We start from the raw sequence: 19,333 nt of genomic DNA on the forward strand, positions 1-19,333 counted from the left end.
ACACTGCCATTTCAAACCAAACAGCTTCCCGTTTGCAGCTGGCTTACCTGTAAAGTAGCTGCATGTTCTTCTGTTCGTACAGTTTGTATTGTTCTTGGATCCACATCCTCTTCATCATAAATCACTGTCGCTGGTATCAAAATCCTCCGAACCAACTTCACTCCCGTTGCTCATTATAGAAAGACCACGTACGTTGCCATGTTTATCTTTCGCTAAAAACTACATAAACTATAACTAAACAAGTAAAAATAATAATAAATAAAAATAATAATTGAAAACACTATATATATATATATATATATATATATATAATATATATATATATATATATATATATATATATATATATATATATATATATATAAGTGTATATATATACACACATATATATACACTTGTAAAAGTTGAATGGCTTTCTGCACGCCCACAGGTAGATTGGAATCGCTACATGACACGCAATTGGATAAAAATGTCACCTGACCCTCCCCCAACTTTCATTGCACATTCCACAGTACTAGCACTGCTTTAGAGAATGAAACCTGAAACGCTAGATTGAGAAACTTGACGTACGCAGATGCAGCATGGTACTGTAAGTGGGTTTTCAACTGACGCACGTGCGTACGTCATGGTGTTGAAGTGGTTACGAACACAATATGATCACACTGGCTACATTTTCAAAGTTGACTCACACCAGTGAATACTTAAGTATATTTTCTTTACTAATTGAATAATGAGTCATCTTCAAAAAAAAAAAAACCACACTATTTAATGCAATACTAAGTAAAATCATGTTTATATTGCAAACATATCATAGTATATCAAGACAAACTAAATCAGATTGTACAATGCAAACTTTATTTAAGAATGCAAATTATGTGTCAGATAATATAGTAGAAAGTAGACAAGACTGTTCCTGTACATTTTCTTAGATACAGCAAAAATTCAATTTAGTTAGTATGGAACAAACACATACCGGAATTAGAAGATTTAACAATCTGGAGTTTAATCACCTGCCTTGGAAACAACTCTTCAATATTTCTAAAATATTCAATAAATGCAGTAAACCACTCACAGAGCAGGTCAGGTGTGCACAGGACTATCTTCAGCCAATCATTTACGTGAAAAATAACATTGATATTTATGAAACCGTTCTAAACTAATGTTTGTTTCATTATCAACAGTTTCACGCATATCATTGTAATTTTTCAGAGACTCAATAACCCACCAACATTTCAGTGTTCAGAAAAATGTAGTGGATGGCAGTAAGATGCAAGGATAGGTTCAAGAGAAAATAAAATTGTGGGTTAACAGGTTTCTCCAGGACACCCTTTGTTTTTAAATCTCATCTCAATTATGCACTACTAAATGCCATGCACAACCACATTTTAAGCTCAATCCTGGTCACTGAACCATTTGCCAAAAAAGAACCTATCCATTGTTTAAGAAAGAAATCATTATGTATGCATCTAGTGCAGGCATAACGTCACTTGACTGGTTATCAGACACAGATAGCAGAATTTTGGTACTGGTACTGAACAAGCCATGGGGAACTCAATGATGCAATACAAGACACCAGCCTAGGGCATGCTGTGCATCCCATACTCGCAAATCACATGGTTAATTCACTATGAGCATCTACTGTATCAAGAGGTGTGTTTGACCTTGGCTCATTCGTGCAGCATTGTATCACTCTTTGATAACATTCATAGTAATTAACCTTATCTGCACTTCAACATTGTTCCTTATGTGCCAGTACTGAAATTTAGCACTGTGGCCACAGCATGGGTGGATATGTTATTAATAGCAAATGCAGGCAGACATGGCTGAAACTTGTAATACACCCCATTTGAACTTTCCCTAAAGTCCCTTCGTTCAATATATATTCAGGGTCACTCAAGTGGAATCCTTACAATCCTTCAAATAAGTGCAATTGTTTTAATTAGTTTCATCATGATATGCATCATTCGAAATGTTACCTAAATTGTCAATAAGGAATATACAAAAGGTGTATCTACATGTGCAAATTATTATAAACTGGGGTTAATACAAATATTGAAAACAAATAAGCTTTCTGCTATCCTGTAACAATAAAACAATAACTATTCAAGTTATATATAGATGCAGTATATCAATGCAATATTATACCCCTCATTCCACCCTACAAAAATAAGAAACTTCTGCTAAGAAAAAAAGCTGTTTTGTGGGTTACCAGCAGGGGTGGTGGTTGCAGCCTGATTTACACGTAGCCAAAGGTCATCCCTGGCTTTGCAACCTGGTGACCTAGAATCTCATTGTTATTGAGTTTTGCTGTGGTAAATGTCTTCGGAGCAGACAGTTTCAGTTTTTAAAGGCTCCACATTTGCTGGCTTTGGAAATGAACTCCTTCAGCAAAGAGCCATCAATCTGCCAGAAGCCTGCAGTCTGAGTGACTTCCGTCAAGTGGTTCACACAAAACTTGAAGCAGAACTCTTCTAAATCCTGGTCAAAGCAGCACAAAAACAAATGTGTGAATGTAATAGTAATGCACCTGTTAGGAAATACACATCATCACATACTGGGGGTGCTGGTTAAAAACAAAATGTAACACAACAGATTTTTCTTATCAGCGTTATCCATTGAGGGCACCTCCAAATCTCAGTTGCTTTTTTTTCCCACCGCACACAGTCAATGTTAAAATCAGGTTTTAAATACTGAACAACTGCACTGAAAAGGAGGGGCATATTGCCAACTATCGATTGACTATCAAGGCAGCCGTGGGCCAAAGAAAGACTAATAAAAACACCCTTTATGTTCATTTTTACAACTCGCACACTGAGGCGGTTTCATGAAAATATAAGTAATCAATAACAGCCTAACTACAAACCCTAGGCTTTTAGGGCAGTGGCTCTATCCTAATTAACAAAATGTTAATAGAAAGTATTGGCCAGTGATCTGACATTGAGGATTTATCAAAGGTAGCAAGCATTACATTTATACAATGCAGGAATGGAAATTAGACTTATTGCATAGCAGTTTCACCCATTCCAGGTTTTAATACAAGCTTGATTAGCCACAGTGTGTATGTAATAGGCTCTGGTGTGTCTTAATAAACTCATAGTAAAACCAGGAATGAATCTAACTGCTATGCAATAGGAGTCTTATTTCCATCACTGGAATGGCTACTTTTTAATGCATATTGAATATATGGCGCTAATAAAATACTAATGTAATTTCATACCTCAGCATCGTATCTTACCGCTGCAGACAGCAGGGAAAAAGCATTTTCTACTGTGATTCCTCTCTTGATGATGTGCTGACAGAGTTTCTTTAGCCTGTTCTCACAGTAGGATGTTGCCAAGTCCAGCAGCCCTGCAATACACAGTAGTGGTCGGGTACAGTAGGTGCACTACATTTCAATTCATTACACTTGTGAACTGCATAATATTTAATTAAAGGGCTGTGGTTCCCAATACCTGAACCCTGATTTTCTGGCAGATTTACATTCAATTGGGCTACTTTCAACTTTTAAGAAGAAACAAAACAGTATCCATTTGAAAAAGGGCCCAGTTGACAGAACTAATCCTGTACCATTTAGAAAGTTTTTGGAGGTGTAACGCTTGGCAAAAGGGAGGCTATGTGGTCCAGTGGTTAAAGAAAATGGCTTGTAACCAGGAGGTCCCCGGTTCAAATCCCACCTCAGCCACTGACTCATTGCGTGACCCTGAGCAAGTCACTTAACCTCCTTGTGCTCCGTCTTTCGGGTGAGATGTAATTGTAAGTGACTCTGCCGCTGATGCATAGTTCACACACCCTAGTCCCTGTAAGTCGCCCTGGATAAAGGCGTCTGTTAAATAAACAAATAATAACAAGTTGGTAGTACTAGGTTTTTTTTGTTTTGTTTTTTATGCAAAGGTGTCTGTTCTCTAAGAACAACTCACTAAAATAGAGACGCCAAGCTAGGTTTGTGTCAAGAGATATTTAATGTCATTATATAATATGGGCCGCAACTTGTGGGTATGAATTAAGATTTTATAAGTTTTAGGACTAGTGGCAATGAGAATGACAAGACTGTCCAGATCTGTCTGCACTGGTATCACCATATTGCAACGTAATCCTCTTTAAGGGGTTATATTGCAAGTGCAGTTTGGAAAGAATAATATATCTGGTACAAAGCATGCCTCTGGCTACAGAGCACATCAGTCATTGGTGTCTGAGAAAATTTCACAAGTAACATAGGAAGTAGTAAAGATTAAAAGTATCCAGATCAAATATCATTAATAACTGATGCTTTAGAATAAAACTGTTGTGTAAAATCTATGTCTGAAGTAATAATACATACATTGCTTTGTATAGGATTACTTAACATACAAATTCACTATACTTAGAAACTCTCGGAAATGAATACAATCCGTGTGCAATACACCTTTTTAAACAGCAGTTATCAGTTAATATTGTAGGACACCTGGCTGTGTGTAATCCTGAGTCTGCCTTGGAAAGGAAGGTACCTATAGGGATACTAAAAAGTAGGCCTCAAACAAGTCTGTTTATTTAAATAGCTATTAGAACAAGTTGTTTAATATTTTTATGCTTAATTGGTTTAATAAAAAACAGCATTCTAGTCAATACATTTGTAGATGCAACGTATTGCTTACGTATCCTGTATAAGTCGGTAAGTGATCAGCCCAAGCAGTGCCTCACCTATTGCGTCTTCTGGAGGCAGGTCTACATTGTCAGTGTACAGGTATTCCAGGAAGGCGCGGTACACTGGGAATGAAAACTGATCAATCTCAATCACTTCTTTCATATCTTCATTCCAGTGCGACTGAAACATTGAACGGAAATGTTCACATCTGCCCAAAAAAAAATAAACAAGAAAAAAAAAACAAACACACACACATTAGCAATAGCAGAAGGCTAAGAAATGCACAAAAGGTCTTGTGATGGTATTTAAGTTAGTTTCTGCTTATCGACACTATACTGGCACTTGTCAACCAGCTGACACTGGTTATTGACTTTGACATTAATGGAATGTTGCTGGTGTGCATGATTCCTATTAGAATTGTTTCTATGCAACAAGTAAAACAATATCAGTCTGCAAGGTAAAATCCAAGGTCCAGCTGTCTGTCAATAGGGTGTCTCAAGTGACCCTGAAACCTCTCCTCCCTTGTATAAGGTGCTTGCACCTTTCTAATGGAAAGTGTAGGAGGCAGGAATACATGACCCTTTGATCGAGCCGGCTTCATTTCTGTGGGGTTTTCCCACTGGAGATGGAAATGAATTTGAGGCCTGGGTCCTTGTGATATGAAAAATAGTGAGTTCTGGCCTACTCCTGTATTTTGCATGGAAAGAATTCCAGTTAAGGTGGCCCTATGTGAGCAAAGTGAAATGGGTACACATAATACCTACAGAACAATTACTCCAGATGGGAGTCTCTGTTTAAAAAGAGGGCCAGACAGATACATCCCTCTACTGAGGTGTGGCTGTCAAAGGTACAGAACTGGACTGCCACAAACTGGACCGTTAACATATAAATGAAGGGACAAGACCTCAGTCTACCATCAGTAGAGTTTGTTAACACAGATTTACTACTGGTCCATTCCTGGCAGAGCTGTTCTGTGAGTCTGACTGACTGAGGCGTTGAATCTTAGAAAACCTGAACTTAATAATCATTTGGTAAGAATTACATTTTGCTTTTGTATCTCATATACTGGAGTGTGTGATAAGAATAGGATTTTTTTAAATTATACTTAGTTATAAAGAGCTGGTATATTGGCTGCTTTAGAATATGATTTTTTTTATTATACTTAGTTATAGAGAGCTGGTATATTGGCTGCTTTAGGACTCAAAAAACATACTTGTATCCATTTGCTATATAAAATTAATGCTGTCAGTTTGTAAAGATACTGGAACAACCAGACTGTCTATGAGCTATGGCTGATGTGGCCTGTAGCCACCGAATACAATTATCAAGCATTTAATAAACTGAAGGAGTGCCTATATATACACTCTGATTCGTTAAACATCGAGTAAACAGAGTCTGTGATTGTTCTTGATTGTTTAACAGTTGTCTGGATATGTTAATATCTGTAAGTCAGTGCACAAACTATCCACTTACAGGAGTTCAAAACATCTCTGTGTCATCCTATACGTCTCCCCTGAGTTTATTAGTGTGCTGACAGCATAAAAGAAGAACGTTGAAACGTGACAATGGCCACCACATGTACAAGATAGAATCCAACGTTAAATATTACCTTATTTTCAAAACTGCTTTGTGAACGTGAATACATTTCCCATCCACACAGAACTTTAAGTCTGAGGTTTCGGGGCTGTCGAACTCCTTCTTCAAAGACTGAGCTACTGTGAGAAAGTCGTCGTGCTCTACAAAAACAAGAACATCGTAAAACAGAGACCACAAGCAAGCATTTAAAGTAAGGCATGCCATGTGTGTGCTAAACCCAAGAAGGCCTCTTATAAGAAACTGCACAGAAGAAAGCACTTTATCTGAAACACTGTAGTGTATAATGCAGTACAAGTCAAAAATGCATAGAAGCCAACTAAACACCCACATTTCAGTTACAAAAAATGGCTCTTTTGTGCAATAAAGAGCTTTTTCATATGGAACTTATTTTTAAAAGTATTTAACAAAAGTGTGAGTGACCCTCTTTGAGCTGTGGCAGATACAGGTACACAAGATACATATAGCAGAAAGCTCATTAAAAGCACCCAGTGTTGGCTGAATAGGTGGCTAGTCTGTTTTGTTTCCCTTCCTGCCAGATGAGTGAGCATGAGGTTTTGGCGTGAAAGGGAACAGAGATCAGTCTTTCTTGACCTGAAGAAAGATTACTAGAACTACATACCCTTTTCAGCAGTGGAAATTCTCACCAGCGTTCCATTTAACAGAGATGAACTACTACTGAAAAAGTTATTTCTTTCCTTTTAAATGCAACACACTTTTTGTGCTGACCTCTTATGTAGGACTTAAAGTTGTGTCACTCAGGGTTAGTTGTGGAAACAGGAGAAGCAGCTGTCAAGACAGCACAGCCTAGATGGCGCCTCACCTACGGAGAGCATACGCCACATGACGGCCGGGGTGGCAAAGCAAGTGAAGACGTCGTCGGTGCAGGAGAAGTGTGTGAGGTGTGGCAGGACGATGGACTGGCCCCGGCACTGACCCCACATGAACACCTGGCCACTCTGTGTCTTTGCAGCCGAAGTGTGAGTTGAATGGCAGGCTGCAATCTCCACAATCCTACTGTAGGAAGGACGGACAAGTCAGTGCAAGACTACAAATGAGGGTATCCCTGTTAAAAAGACTACCTTGTTGGACAGAATTATAAAATGTATTAGCCATATTTTACAGCTTCAGACACATAGTGTCCTAACCAGGACCATATTTTCATCAGCATGTATCAAGTTTTTTTTTTTTTTTTTTAAACAATAAATTGGAGTGTGTTTTTAAAAAAAAAAAAAAAAAAAAAAAAAAAGTGTGGGAGAAGAGAGAAAAATGGAAGGTACCAGTGTAGAATACTGTTTTGTTTTATTTTATTCTAACAGTAATCCCTACAATGAAAACACGCAGCAGAAAACACTTTCCCCCTGCAGAGAGAAGATACTTCTGGACTGGACTAGAATTATTCAGCTATTTATATCAGTTGACCAAGTAGGGGATATATAGTATATTGTATTTTACAAAAAAAATAAAAATAAAGCTACATTCAAAAGCTACATTAAAAATACCTATTTTGGAGACCACAATCTTTCTAGATTTTTAAATAAATGGAAGACCAGCTGTTTTAATCTAAAACAATCAGGCATGCTTGACAGCTGATCCTAACAGAGCAGGGAAAAATAACGTGTTCTACAAGATTGTATTCTACATGAGTAGAGAAATACATTTTGGGATAATCCAATAAACTGTGCTGTTGTCTGCAATCCTAATGAACCTAATTTATAAATAAAAATGGAACTGGTGATTTTTAGACATAGTTAATAACAGTATACGTTTGTTTTTAAATTCCATATAAATTTTACTTATTATCTGCGATTATCCAAACTAATTGGGACTTTTATCATTAATTTCTATGCATGAACTAGAATTGTGGTTCAACTGGGATTTAATTTCTGGTTCCACAGCCCTTGCTTCACAGCTATAAAGGAACACACAGCAAAGTATTCTAATTCTCTATGCCCCAAATACTGAATTAACCATACCTACAGTGCACAGTCAGTTCAGTCACTAACACTATTGTGTTCTGAACAGAATATGGAAATGGAAGATCCCACTGACTCAGCACTACCCTTCTTATTAAGGGCACACCATTGCGATTCGTTCACCACTGTCTGTTTGTAATACCAGGGAAACCATCAACATTCCTGCATGCACACAGCAGGACTTTCCAGGAATAACAGTGCTACTGTCGTAGCAGGCTACCTCTATTTTTGTTGTAAACACAGCCAGTATTCTTTTGTGACATACCACTGACTCACGTGGTAATGCTATGCAGTACCTTTTAACCCTGAGAACCTGTATGCCGTTAGTTTTAACAATGTTTAAGGTTAAATCAGTTAAGACTCTGTTAAACCTAATAATCTAAGATATGTAGAAAACAAAACTATGATCTACTTTGTGATCTACACTGATCTTTTACTTACAGCATTGGACATATCATGCATGAGACCAAATCTGAAGCACTGACTAAAGAAGATAGCATACAGGCCAAGTTATTACCAACCGATGCTGATGTCTTACAATCTTTAGACCAGTCAATGCTGAAAACATGCATGTGAAACGCTAAAGTACAGTACAAAGTTACACGTGTTAGCTTACCTCTCAGCTGTAATTACCCTATTTATGCTTGTTTTGTTTATGCCATGTCCCTCATAAGGATTGACGGTTCCCCAAGTATGCCTTTTAAAATCGCCCCCCTTCCCAATAAATAAAACAGAAGGTTTCCTATGCAGGCATCTTGTCAAGCGCTCTCACTCGTAACTATTGGCCAATTTGAAATGCTCAAAAGCCGTAATTTTGGTTACAGCAGTAATTTGGTGGCTGAACACTATCAGGGGAAAAAAAAAAAAGTCCAAGTGCCAGAATCCCTAGCTTGAATGTTAACCAGCTGAGAGGCAGAGTTTGTGGCAGCAGCAACCAAGACTTTACCTTTCCTTCTCCATCATGATCTGCACTGGGCTGAGCTGGTTACTCTTATTGCCTGTGCCCAGCTGCCCGTAAGTGTTAGCTCCCCAGGCATACAGCAAGCCCTCGTCTGTTAGTGCTAGTGAGTGCGCATAGCCAGATACAATCTGCAATCAAGATCACAAAAGTCAGACAAGGTGGTGCACAGTAATATCATCACTGCTCATTCGAGTAATGTAGACTTTTTATTATTTAAAATACCTAATACAAGAAAATGCTCGACTGGGGACAGGAAAAAAAAAAAAAAAAAAGGATAAAGATAAGAACAAAAAACTTGTTCCTGACAGCAGCCAATGCTCAAATAAACACAAGGTTTGCAGTGAGACATCTGATTGGTTGGATTGTGAAAGGAGTGATTAGTTTAAAAGACAATTGGAGTGTGTCACTGGATTACTAGCCTCGGATTAATCCTGGTGAACTGTTTCCAAGGCAACCAATATCTCAATTGTTTTCAATTACAAAGTCAGTAAAAAAAATGTAAAAAAAATCAGCCCCAGCGCTTCACAAGCAGGAAGAGGGCTGGATAGATCCACGAGGCAATCACGCAGAGACTGAATCGGTAATTAATCTTTTAGCAGTACCTAATGATACACGTGGCGACCCCTAAATTAAGAACAGTGCAGCTATGAAGACATTTCTACTACCCCTGATCAATTATAGGGGCCTTGGATGGAAATTAGACACCTATTGCATAGCAGTTTCACCCATGCCAGGTTTTAATATGTGTTCGATTAGCCCCAGTGTAGAGGTAACAAGCTCAGGTGTCTTATTAAAAACCAAGAATGGATTAAACCGCTATGCATTGGGAGTCTTATTTCCATCCCTGCCATGACGTATAATGTATATGCTTTATGTGTAGTCGACTGGGATAAATTCCATTTTCATTTCCCCCCCCCCCTCACGTGACACTGCCACCTCCAACAATGTCGTTTATCCCATCTGTTTAATGGGCTGAAGCCTGGCTGTGCTCGCTCAGAAATGCGAGCTCTCAAATCCGCAGTGCACATGCGCAGTAGCAGCCAGCTGTCAGTCAGGACTGGCTACGATTGGCTTAAAAATGCCTGGATGGAGAGCGGGCCGTTAGCGAACACGGTGATCAGGCGATCAGCGCGCATCTGCCAAGACAACAATGGCTATAAATATGAGCAGCACGACTTCGGCTCTTCTCAGGCTTGCATGGTGTGTTACTTTGCGGAGAGACAGAAAATGTTTAAGCTGTTTAAATATTAAAATAAAATTATTACATTTGTCTAACTTCGTCTAACTTTAAAATTAATGTTATTTGTCTTATTTGTTCAACCTCGTTCTTTTCACAGTTTTAATCTGCCTTTATTTTGTGCCTTCTGTCCCTTTTTCTCCTGAGGCAATTTTTTTTTCTTTTTCTTTTAAATTTACCGACCACTGCCCCTACGGTAATCGGTTATTAAATATACCGAACAGTGTATTTCTATTATTTATATAATATTTTATTATAAATATATATATATTTTTATAATAAAAAATAATAATAATAATTTATAATAATAAAAAATGTTTTTACTGTTTGTTTGTAGCTGATCAGTCTTATTCGGTCTATATGAAATTATCTGCTGGTCCCTGAAAATAAAAACAAAATCTACTTCATATCCACGGGACAGTGCTTCTACCACTGAGGTTGGTCCCCTGGACCCCACCCCCCTGGAACCCACCCCCTCACCTGCATCTGAGGTGTGAACACCCAAAAATTATAGCCACCAACCGCCACTGCTAATTATGCTATTCATCATTCACTGAACCAAGCTGTATTGTACAGTATAACTAGGCTTGCTACTATTTATTTATTTTTCTTTGCCAAATTGATGATTAATAGACGTTTATTTTAGAAAGAATTTACCAGCTTTTTTCGATCTTTATTTTTCAATTCAAGCAGAGAATGGGTGAAATCAACCTTTATGCCATTGAAAAACGTCACATTTAGCGAAACCCCTTTATCATATTCAAAATGAAACAAAACCACGGTTACCAACATTCTAATTGAAATAACATTTGGTCACATCGGAGATATAACTTGTAAAGATCCTACACAAATTTAAAAATTGTCTCAAATAACCTGTAGAAAACACAGCATATAAAAGTGTATTACACAGACTTTTATAGCATAAATTTATGAGTAAAAATAATATGCACAGAACAAAACATTAGATAGCTGAACAGAACTAACTTGCACTTATTATTCGGAGCCTGAGCTCCCCCTCTCCTGCTTCAGCACAGCCGGACTCACAGTCACGGGAAGGCAAGGCAGACGGGCCCGCTTCGTCCTGCTGCGGAGACTTCAGCCGTCAGCCAGGGTATTGTGCATACTATTTATTAAGTGTTTTTCTCTTGCGCCCCATTTTCAAATCAAACTATTAACTGTCACCATATACCTAAAGCAAAAGCTTACGTACACCTTACCCCGCTAATTTCAAAGTAGGCGCTTTGAATGACAGGCGCTGTAGCTGGCAAATGAAAGTGCACAGTCGGTGCAGGTCTTGATGATTGACAGTCATTTAAATGAATGCGAGATCTGTCGGAACCAGGTGAAACTACAGTACTAACGGACCACTTAGATGACTGAAAGCAACCCCCAGCCATTCAGAGCGGAACAGATACGGGACAGACAGCAAGTATAAAAACTACACAAACTAGAGAGGATTTCTAAATAATTATTTTTGGTAATAAAATAAAAAATAGCGAGTAGTTTTACCAACGTTTATCGTATATAAATTTATTTCAGTCAAACTTTGGGAATTCCACATTCAACAAGCTTTACTATTTAATATCAAAAAGTAGCAAGGCTATGTAACATTTGAAAGAAGGACAAAGAATAAACAAACTTAATTCAAAAGAAGCTGCAGGTGTTTCACATAAATAGCCACACATTCTGTAGATATATACAATTAAAAATACTTTTTTTTTTTTTTTGAAAAAAATGTAGTCGTTGTCAATTAGTTTTTATTATTTTCTCCCCAATTTGAAATGCCCAACTATTTTTAGGCTCAGCTCACCGCTACCACCCCTGCGCTGACTCGGGAGGGGCGAAGATGAACACACGCTGTCCTCCGAAGCGTGTGCCGTCAGCCGCCCGCTTCTTTACACTCTGCAGACTCACCGTGCAGCCGCCTCAGAGCTACAGCGTCGGAGGACAACGCAGCTCTGGGCAGCTTACAGGCAAGCCCGCAGGCGCCCGGCCTTACTACAGGGGTCGCTGGTGCGCAGTGAGCCGAGGACACCCTGGCCAACCTAGCCTGGACTCGCGACATCCAGGCTATAGAGCGCATCCTGCACTCTAGCGAGTGCTTTTTTACTGGATGCGCCACTCGGGAGCCACAAAAATACTTTTCTGATCCTATTCATACTCTGCTTAATCACAAAATATTGCAGATCTGTATTATGCCAATTGAAATCCGAAATCACCTGGATTATTGTCTTGAACGCCCTTCGCCAATACTGTAATACGAATTATAGGCCAACTGGAGACTTCCTATAGTAGATCTAGGACCATTCAGCATTGCACTGAACCTCCACTATGGTAACATCAGGAATCTGCCTTTGGGATGTAGCTGTTCTTACCTGAAGCACACACATCCCCTGCAATGCTGTAAGCCTGCAAGGGGTTAGCTGGTTCCCATTGTTGCCCAGACCCAGCTGCCCATTCCCATTGTATCCCCAGCCATATACCTGCAATGGAAACAGATCAGCAATTCAAATAAAGCACTTTAATAGCTACAGGCATTACAGTGTTCAATAGCTTTGTTCCTTCAGCTGCAGCATCTCTTGAAACTATGTGGTGTAGTAGTGCTTCAGATTTTGTGTGTGTCAAACATCCTTTTGAACCATTGGATGTGCTTTCAATTTCTAACCATCAGAATTATTTTAGATCACAATTCTCTCCATGCAAAACAATTTCAGACCCTTTTTTTCTGTCCGCTTTCCAGATCTGATAGCTTCTGTACCACTTTACTTCATATGAATATAAAATCCTGCGTTCAAAACCTTTAGTCACAACATAATCCTGGCTACTGCTTACCTCTCCATTATCTAACACTGCCATGGAGGACGTCTGCCCACAGGTAATACTGACAACCACTTTGCTCTGAAGCAAGTTGGACACTTTGCGAGGTGTTGGCTGATTGGCTGTAGATCCCGATCCAACTTGACCACAGTTGTTGTATCCCCAGGCATAGACCTGTTGCAAAAACCCACAAACTTGAATAGTTAACTCTTAATGTTTGTATTTTTTTTTTTACATGTTTCAAGTCTATAGATAGATATAATGGCATGATCTATCTGGATAGCTAATTACTGATTTTACTGGGAACTTCAAGTGTTTTAAAAATATCTAACAATCTTAATCCTTGCAAATAAGCAAGAGGCAAACCGATTATAAACACCAGCAGTCTTTTTAAGCGGAACAAAACACCCTTTAAATTATTAAATTATTTTGAACATAACCGTGGTAAAGATTGATGATGTGCAATTACATTCAATCTCTGTAAAATTGGTTATGGATTGGCAATGAAAAACAAACCTTTTTATTACATGTAGAACAACAACAATAATTACCACCAACACAATACAACCAGGTGTCTGTATGATTGTAATCACATTGAATGTTCTATTCCACTTAGCACTTGGGTTTTCTATAAACCCTGCAAATATGGAGATATTATATAAAAGCATTTCCCATATAGGAGCCAAAGCCTATTACTAATAACTAAATCAATAACTTCAAACACCACAGTAAATTAAACATATTTTCTTTCAGCAGCAGAAGCAGTATTGAACCAAAGTCGTACTTCTCCATCCAATGTCAAGGCCATGGAATGGTGCGAGCCACAGGCCACTTCTGTCACCTTCTTCTGCGTCAGGTTGGATGTCACCTGTGCAGGAGAGATGCCCTGGTTTGCAGTCCCATTGCCCAGCTGGCTGTAGCCATTGTGCCCCCAGGCATACATCTCTCCACCTGTAAAAGACAATAAGAAAACCAGCCATAAATGTATCAAAATTCATAAAATAAGTATAAGGTCCATTTCAAGTCGGTCAACAGCCGTCGAATTGGAAGCAGAATAAATGTTTGGATTGTTCAGGTGTCTGAAGAAACTAAATAAACAAACAACATAAGCAAGTTGTACAGCAGTTCTTGGGTTTTCACAAACTTTTTACAGCATATAAACAGGACATACATTTTGTATATACTGTAGCATAAATATGTACAGGACCACAAACAGAAAGGCTGTGGTTTTGCGTGATTATAAAAGCAAAGTATAAATTTTATACAAAGTAGCACCTTATTAAATATAGTGTACATTTACCATATAATCTGGTAAAGATGCACCATCAATTAAAAAAAAAAAATATATATATATATATATATATATATATACACATATACACACACACAGTACTGTGCAAAAGTTTTAGGCAGGTGTGAAAAAATGCTGTAAAATAAGAATGCTTTCAAAAATATAAAAATATATTTATCAGTTAAAATGCAAAGTGAGTGAACAGAAGGAAAATCTACATCAAATCAATATTTGGTGTGACCACCCTTTGCCTTCAAAACAGCATCAATTCTTCTAGGTACACTTGCACACAGTTTTTGAAGGAACTCGGCAGGTAGGTTGGCCCAAACATCTTGGAGAACTAACCACAGTTCTTCTGTGGATTTAGGCAGCCTCAGTTGCTTCTCTCTCTTCATGTAATCCCAGACAGACTTGATGATGTTGAGATCAGGACTCTGTGGGGGTCATACCATCACTTCCAGGACTCCTTGTTCTTCTTTACGCTGAAGATAGTTCTTAATGACTTTTGCTGTATGTTTGGGGCGTTGTCATGCTGCAGAATAAATTTGGGGTCAATCAGATGCCTCCCTGATGGTATTGCATGATGGATAAGTATCTGCCTGTACTTCTCAGCATTGAGGAGACCATTAATTCTGACCAAATCCCCAACTCCATTTGCAGAAATGCAGCCCCAAACTTGCAAGGAACCTCCACCATGCTTCACTGTTGCCTGCAGACACTCATTCGTGTACCGCTCTCCAGCCATTCGGCGAACAAACTGCCTTCTGCTAGCCAAATATTTCAAATTTTGACTCATCAGTCCAGAGCACCTGCTGCCATTTTTCTGCACCCCAGTTCCTGTGTTTTCGTGCATAGTTGAGTCGCTTGGCCTTGTTTCCACGTCGGCGGTATGGCTTTTTGGCTGCAAGTCTTCCATGAAGGCCACTTCTGACCAGACTTCTCCGGACAGTAGATGGGTGTACCAGGGTCCCACTGTTTTCTGCCAATTCTGAGCTGATGGCACTGCTGGACATCTTCCGATTGCGAAGGGAAGTAAGCATGATGTGTCTTTCATCTGCTGCAGTAAGTTTCCTTGGCCGACCACTGCGTCTACGGTCCTCAACGTTGCCCGTTTCTTTGTGCTTCTTCAAAAGAGCTTGGACAGCACATCTGGAAACCCCTGTTTGCCTTGAAATTTCTGCCTGGGAGAGACCTTGCTGATGCAGTATAACTACCTTGTGTCTTGTTGCTGTGCTCAGTCTTGCCATGGTGTATGACTTTTGACAGTAAACTGTCTTCAGCAACCTCACCTTGTTAGCTGAGTTTGGCTGTTCCTCACCCAGTTTTATTCCTCCTACACAGCTGTTTCTGTTTCAGTTAATGATTGTGTTTCAACCTACATATTGAATTGATGATCATTAGCACCTGTTTGGTATAATTGTTTAATCATACACCTGACTATATGCCTACAAAATCCCTGACTTTGTGCAAGTGTACCTAGAAGAATTGATGCTGTTTTGAAGGCAAAGGGTGGTCACACCAAATATGGATTTGATTTAGATTTTTCTTCTGTTCACTCACTTTGCATTTAGTTAATTGATAAATATAATCTATTAACATGTCTATTTTTGAAAGCATTCTTACTTTACAGCATTTTTTCACACCTGCCTAAAACTTTTGCACAGTACTGTATATATTAGGCTGTACTGTGACTAGCCTAATTATAATTACAACATATAGTATCATATTTGTATAACTTAAATACCCCTCCATTTTAAATAGTCTAATCTTCAATTAGATCAATTGTAATGAAATTAGCAACAAAACAAGTGAAAACATAAACAAGTAACTTTTTACTAGTTTTGTAACATCCCTTCACTTTCAGTACAACCTCTTCCAGCTCCTTTGATAATATAATACTGCAAAATATGTTTATGCCCAAAGCATATTGACATTTTTTAGAACAAGAAAATAGATACATTTGTCCAAGTAAGAGTTCAGAAATTGAACATATTAATAAAATCAATAAAAAATATATTATCTAGAGAGTTTGCTGTACCTTCAGTAGCAAGTAGAACATGTGGCCCACTGCCATAACTCAGGCTAATAATCTTTTTTCCACACAGCACATCCAGTTTCTTTGGCACAATCGTGCTTTGATTGTCACCGGTCCCCAGGCAGTTACTGCAGTTAAGACCAAAAACAAAAACCTGCAATGAAAAAAAAAAGTACAATAAAAACTAATCTGAATTCATTTAACACCTGCCTCACAATACCCTCTAACTGTAGCACAAAGACACATTCTGCTCAATTTCTTGTTGTCCTTTACATGTGTAACCAAGAGTATATGAGTGAACAAAATCCTAAACTTGCATCTGCTTGGGGTGAAAACAAAATAAATGTCCCCTTGAATTGAAATTTTCTTTCTGTAAATGTACATTGCTGGCACTGCGTTTAGTGCATTTGTAATAGAAACATTCACTTCATAAGGGGAACGTACTGTACCCCACATTCCAGCTTCAATTTACACCAACCAATAATACACCAAATGCTGTCCTTCACAATTCAGTATTTAGATGTGTCTTCATTAAAAAAAGAATGCTGATCCAAGGGACAGAATATGGTACTGTACAGTAGACTGACATTAAGCAAAAACTAGTTGGCACCAGATTAGTGACTTGCTCAGAGTACTGTGCGTACTCTGTGCGAAAACAAAAATGTCTCGTCCTGTTTTATGCTGAATCTCTCTAGGATAAAACAGAGAAACAGTTGTTAATGTTTTTTGTGTGGAAATAGTTTCCAGTGCTGCTTTCAGCATGCATTTCACTATGATAACGTGGTGCGGATTAGAGGTTGGTTTGGACTCGTAGCATTCTTCTAATTTCTTTCCACTTATTTTCACCAAGTATTTGGAAAATTGTTGTCCCTGTGTGTCTCTTACAATAACAGCAGGAGTCTTACCTCATCGCTATGTGTTATGTATATGGCTTCATTTGCGGAGGTGCCAAACACGCACGCTTGCCGGATTGAAGCAATTTCTTGAGATGACAGGAGAGTGAATAGTGGCCACTTTCCCACATCCACCATGGCTTCACTTCTTAGACAGCGCAGATGAGGAGAATAGATTGCATTACTGCTACACCTGAAACAAGAAGTGTTCATCGGTTTGGTTGCTTGGTGTCTGTACGAACCATGATGCTGTAACTTGGTATGAACATTAACCAGTACAATTATCTTGGGAGTATCCAATTCTACCCTTATAAAATGTTACCATAGTAAAAGCATGTCCAATGAAGCACAGTGAAAACACGGTTAAGCAGAGGTAAGCACTGTAAAGAATATCAGGGTATGTAAAAGCATGTTAATAAACATGGCAAACCTGGGTAAACTTTAATCAATCCATAGCACAGCCATGGGCAAATCTCTTTATATGAGTGGCTATAGGTGACCTACATTTGCACGTTTCGTTGCAGTGTGCATTTTCAAGTAACTGCGGTAGCAAAACATACCTTCTTTTTTTGTAGGTCGCCTACCTTGACTGAATACTGACAACCGTTATAACTATATGTCAGCCTCTTCATGTTAATCACAACTAGGCACATTCTGACATCAAGTCTGGTATAAGAAAGTCTTACGCCTGCACGTTTATAGTACTTCAGTACTTAGTTGTACAATGAATGTTTACCATTACCACCAACATTAGCCATTCAATCTGTCATGCTCTCTTTCTGCAGAGGTGTTGTCAAAACACTGCGGAGCATCTGTTGTTGCATTAAACTGTGTGGGAATAACGGGCTCAGGTGCTATGTGCTGTACTGTAGAAAATCAAAGGATTTAAGTCACAAATCATCAAGATTTGATCAAACAAACATGACTAAATCACAAAGCCCAAACATAATGGTCGAAATACATCGAGCATCAGTTAAGTATACAGCAATACCATTTTTAAGTATTTTGGACAACATAAATAATGCTGCAGAAAGTAAAGTAGAACATCTGCATTATATATATTGCAAGCACTTACTGCTTCCAAAAAAATACATTTCAATATGACTAATTAATAAAATATCTTGCATATAATATTAAGGCTAGTGCAGAGAAACAAATAAAGGTATGCACGAGATCAGGCACCATTATCACAAAAAAAACGTGTAAAACATTATGCTTACCGTAGACTACAGTAACCAAACTGAGCAAAATTAAAATGGGGATAGAAAGTGCAGGATCAGCACAACCAGGCCAACACAACAAAAACAACATTAACTTACTCCATGGTCACACCGTAACTATTCCAGAAGGGGACAGAATAATATTGTATTTAATTAAAATGCCTACCTATATATTAATTGTTTGTTGATAGTTTCGCCTCACAGACCAGACTGGTGTACCAGCAGAAGTTCCAGTGGTATGGAACAGTATTACAAACCCGTATTGTTATTCTGAGTCAGGAAAAGAAACGAGAAAAAAAGGTCATGATCTAGTCAGGGCAGAGTAATCTACCACAGAAAGTGCAACCACAGGCCGAGCTGCCGAGTACGCGTGTGCGAGGGCTCTTGTTTGTTTCCTTAGCATAATATTATTTACCACCTACCACTGCAAGCATTTAAATTTGTTACAGCATATATTTTTGTAACTAACTATAATTTAAAGCTTTGTATAAGGCGCCCATAGGTAGTCCAAACACAATACTGTAACAAAGTTATTATTTAGACGCGCTTTTGGTAAAAACGCTACATCTGTGCAGTCATTCTTTTACCAGGAAATGCAAAGTGCTGCACCAAAAAGAAGCAATGTGAAGCTAGCAACAATAAGCAACAACAGCAACTTCCGGTAAAACTTACTTCCGCATCTCACTCCG

At 38.5% G+C, this 19,333-nt stretch overlaps 1 protein-coding gene across 4 annotated transcripts; it reads right to left on the minus strand.

The window, feature by feature from the left end:
• Positions 1-833: 833 nt before the first annotated feature.
• Positions 834-19,333, minus strand: LOC117407184 (RCC1 and BTB domain-containing protein 1). 4 transcript variants are annotated; one of them, XM_059029180.1, is made up of 12 exons: positions 19,317-19,333; positions 17,437-17,617; positions 16,535-16,685; positions 13,990-14,156; positions 13,221-13,379; positions 12,764-12,871; positions 9,137-9,279; positions 7,038-7,231; positions 6,231-6,357; positions 4,678-4,829; positions 3,218-3,348; positions 834-2,478 (listed from the first exon to the last, which is right to left on the minus strand). In XM_059029180.1, the coding sequence occupies exons 1-12, from the start codon at positions 19,322-19,324 to the stop codon at positions 2,338-2,340; spliced, it is 1,662 nt and encodes a 553-aa protein (XP_058885163.1). In that variant the 5' UTR covers positions 19,325-19,333; the 3' UTR covers positions 834-2,337. The 4 variants fall into 4 exon arrangements, with proteins under 4 accessions (XP_058885163.1, XP_033867773.1, XP_058885164.1 ...); XM_034011882.3 differs by lacking the exon at positions 19,317-19,333 and adding an exon at positions 18,811-19,275; XM_059029181.1 differs by lacking the exon at positions 19,317-19,333 and adding an exon at positions 18,645-18,770.

This window comes from Acipenser ruthenus, chromosome 8 (assembly GCF_902713425.1).
Source record: "Acipenser ruthenus chromosome 8, fAciRut3.2 maternal haplotype, whole genome shotgun sequence".
In the NCBI taxonomy this organism is placed as follows: Eukaryota; Metazoa; Chordata; class Actinopteri; order Acipenseriformes; family Acipenseridae; genus Acipenser; species Acipenser ruthenus.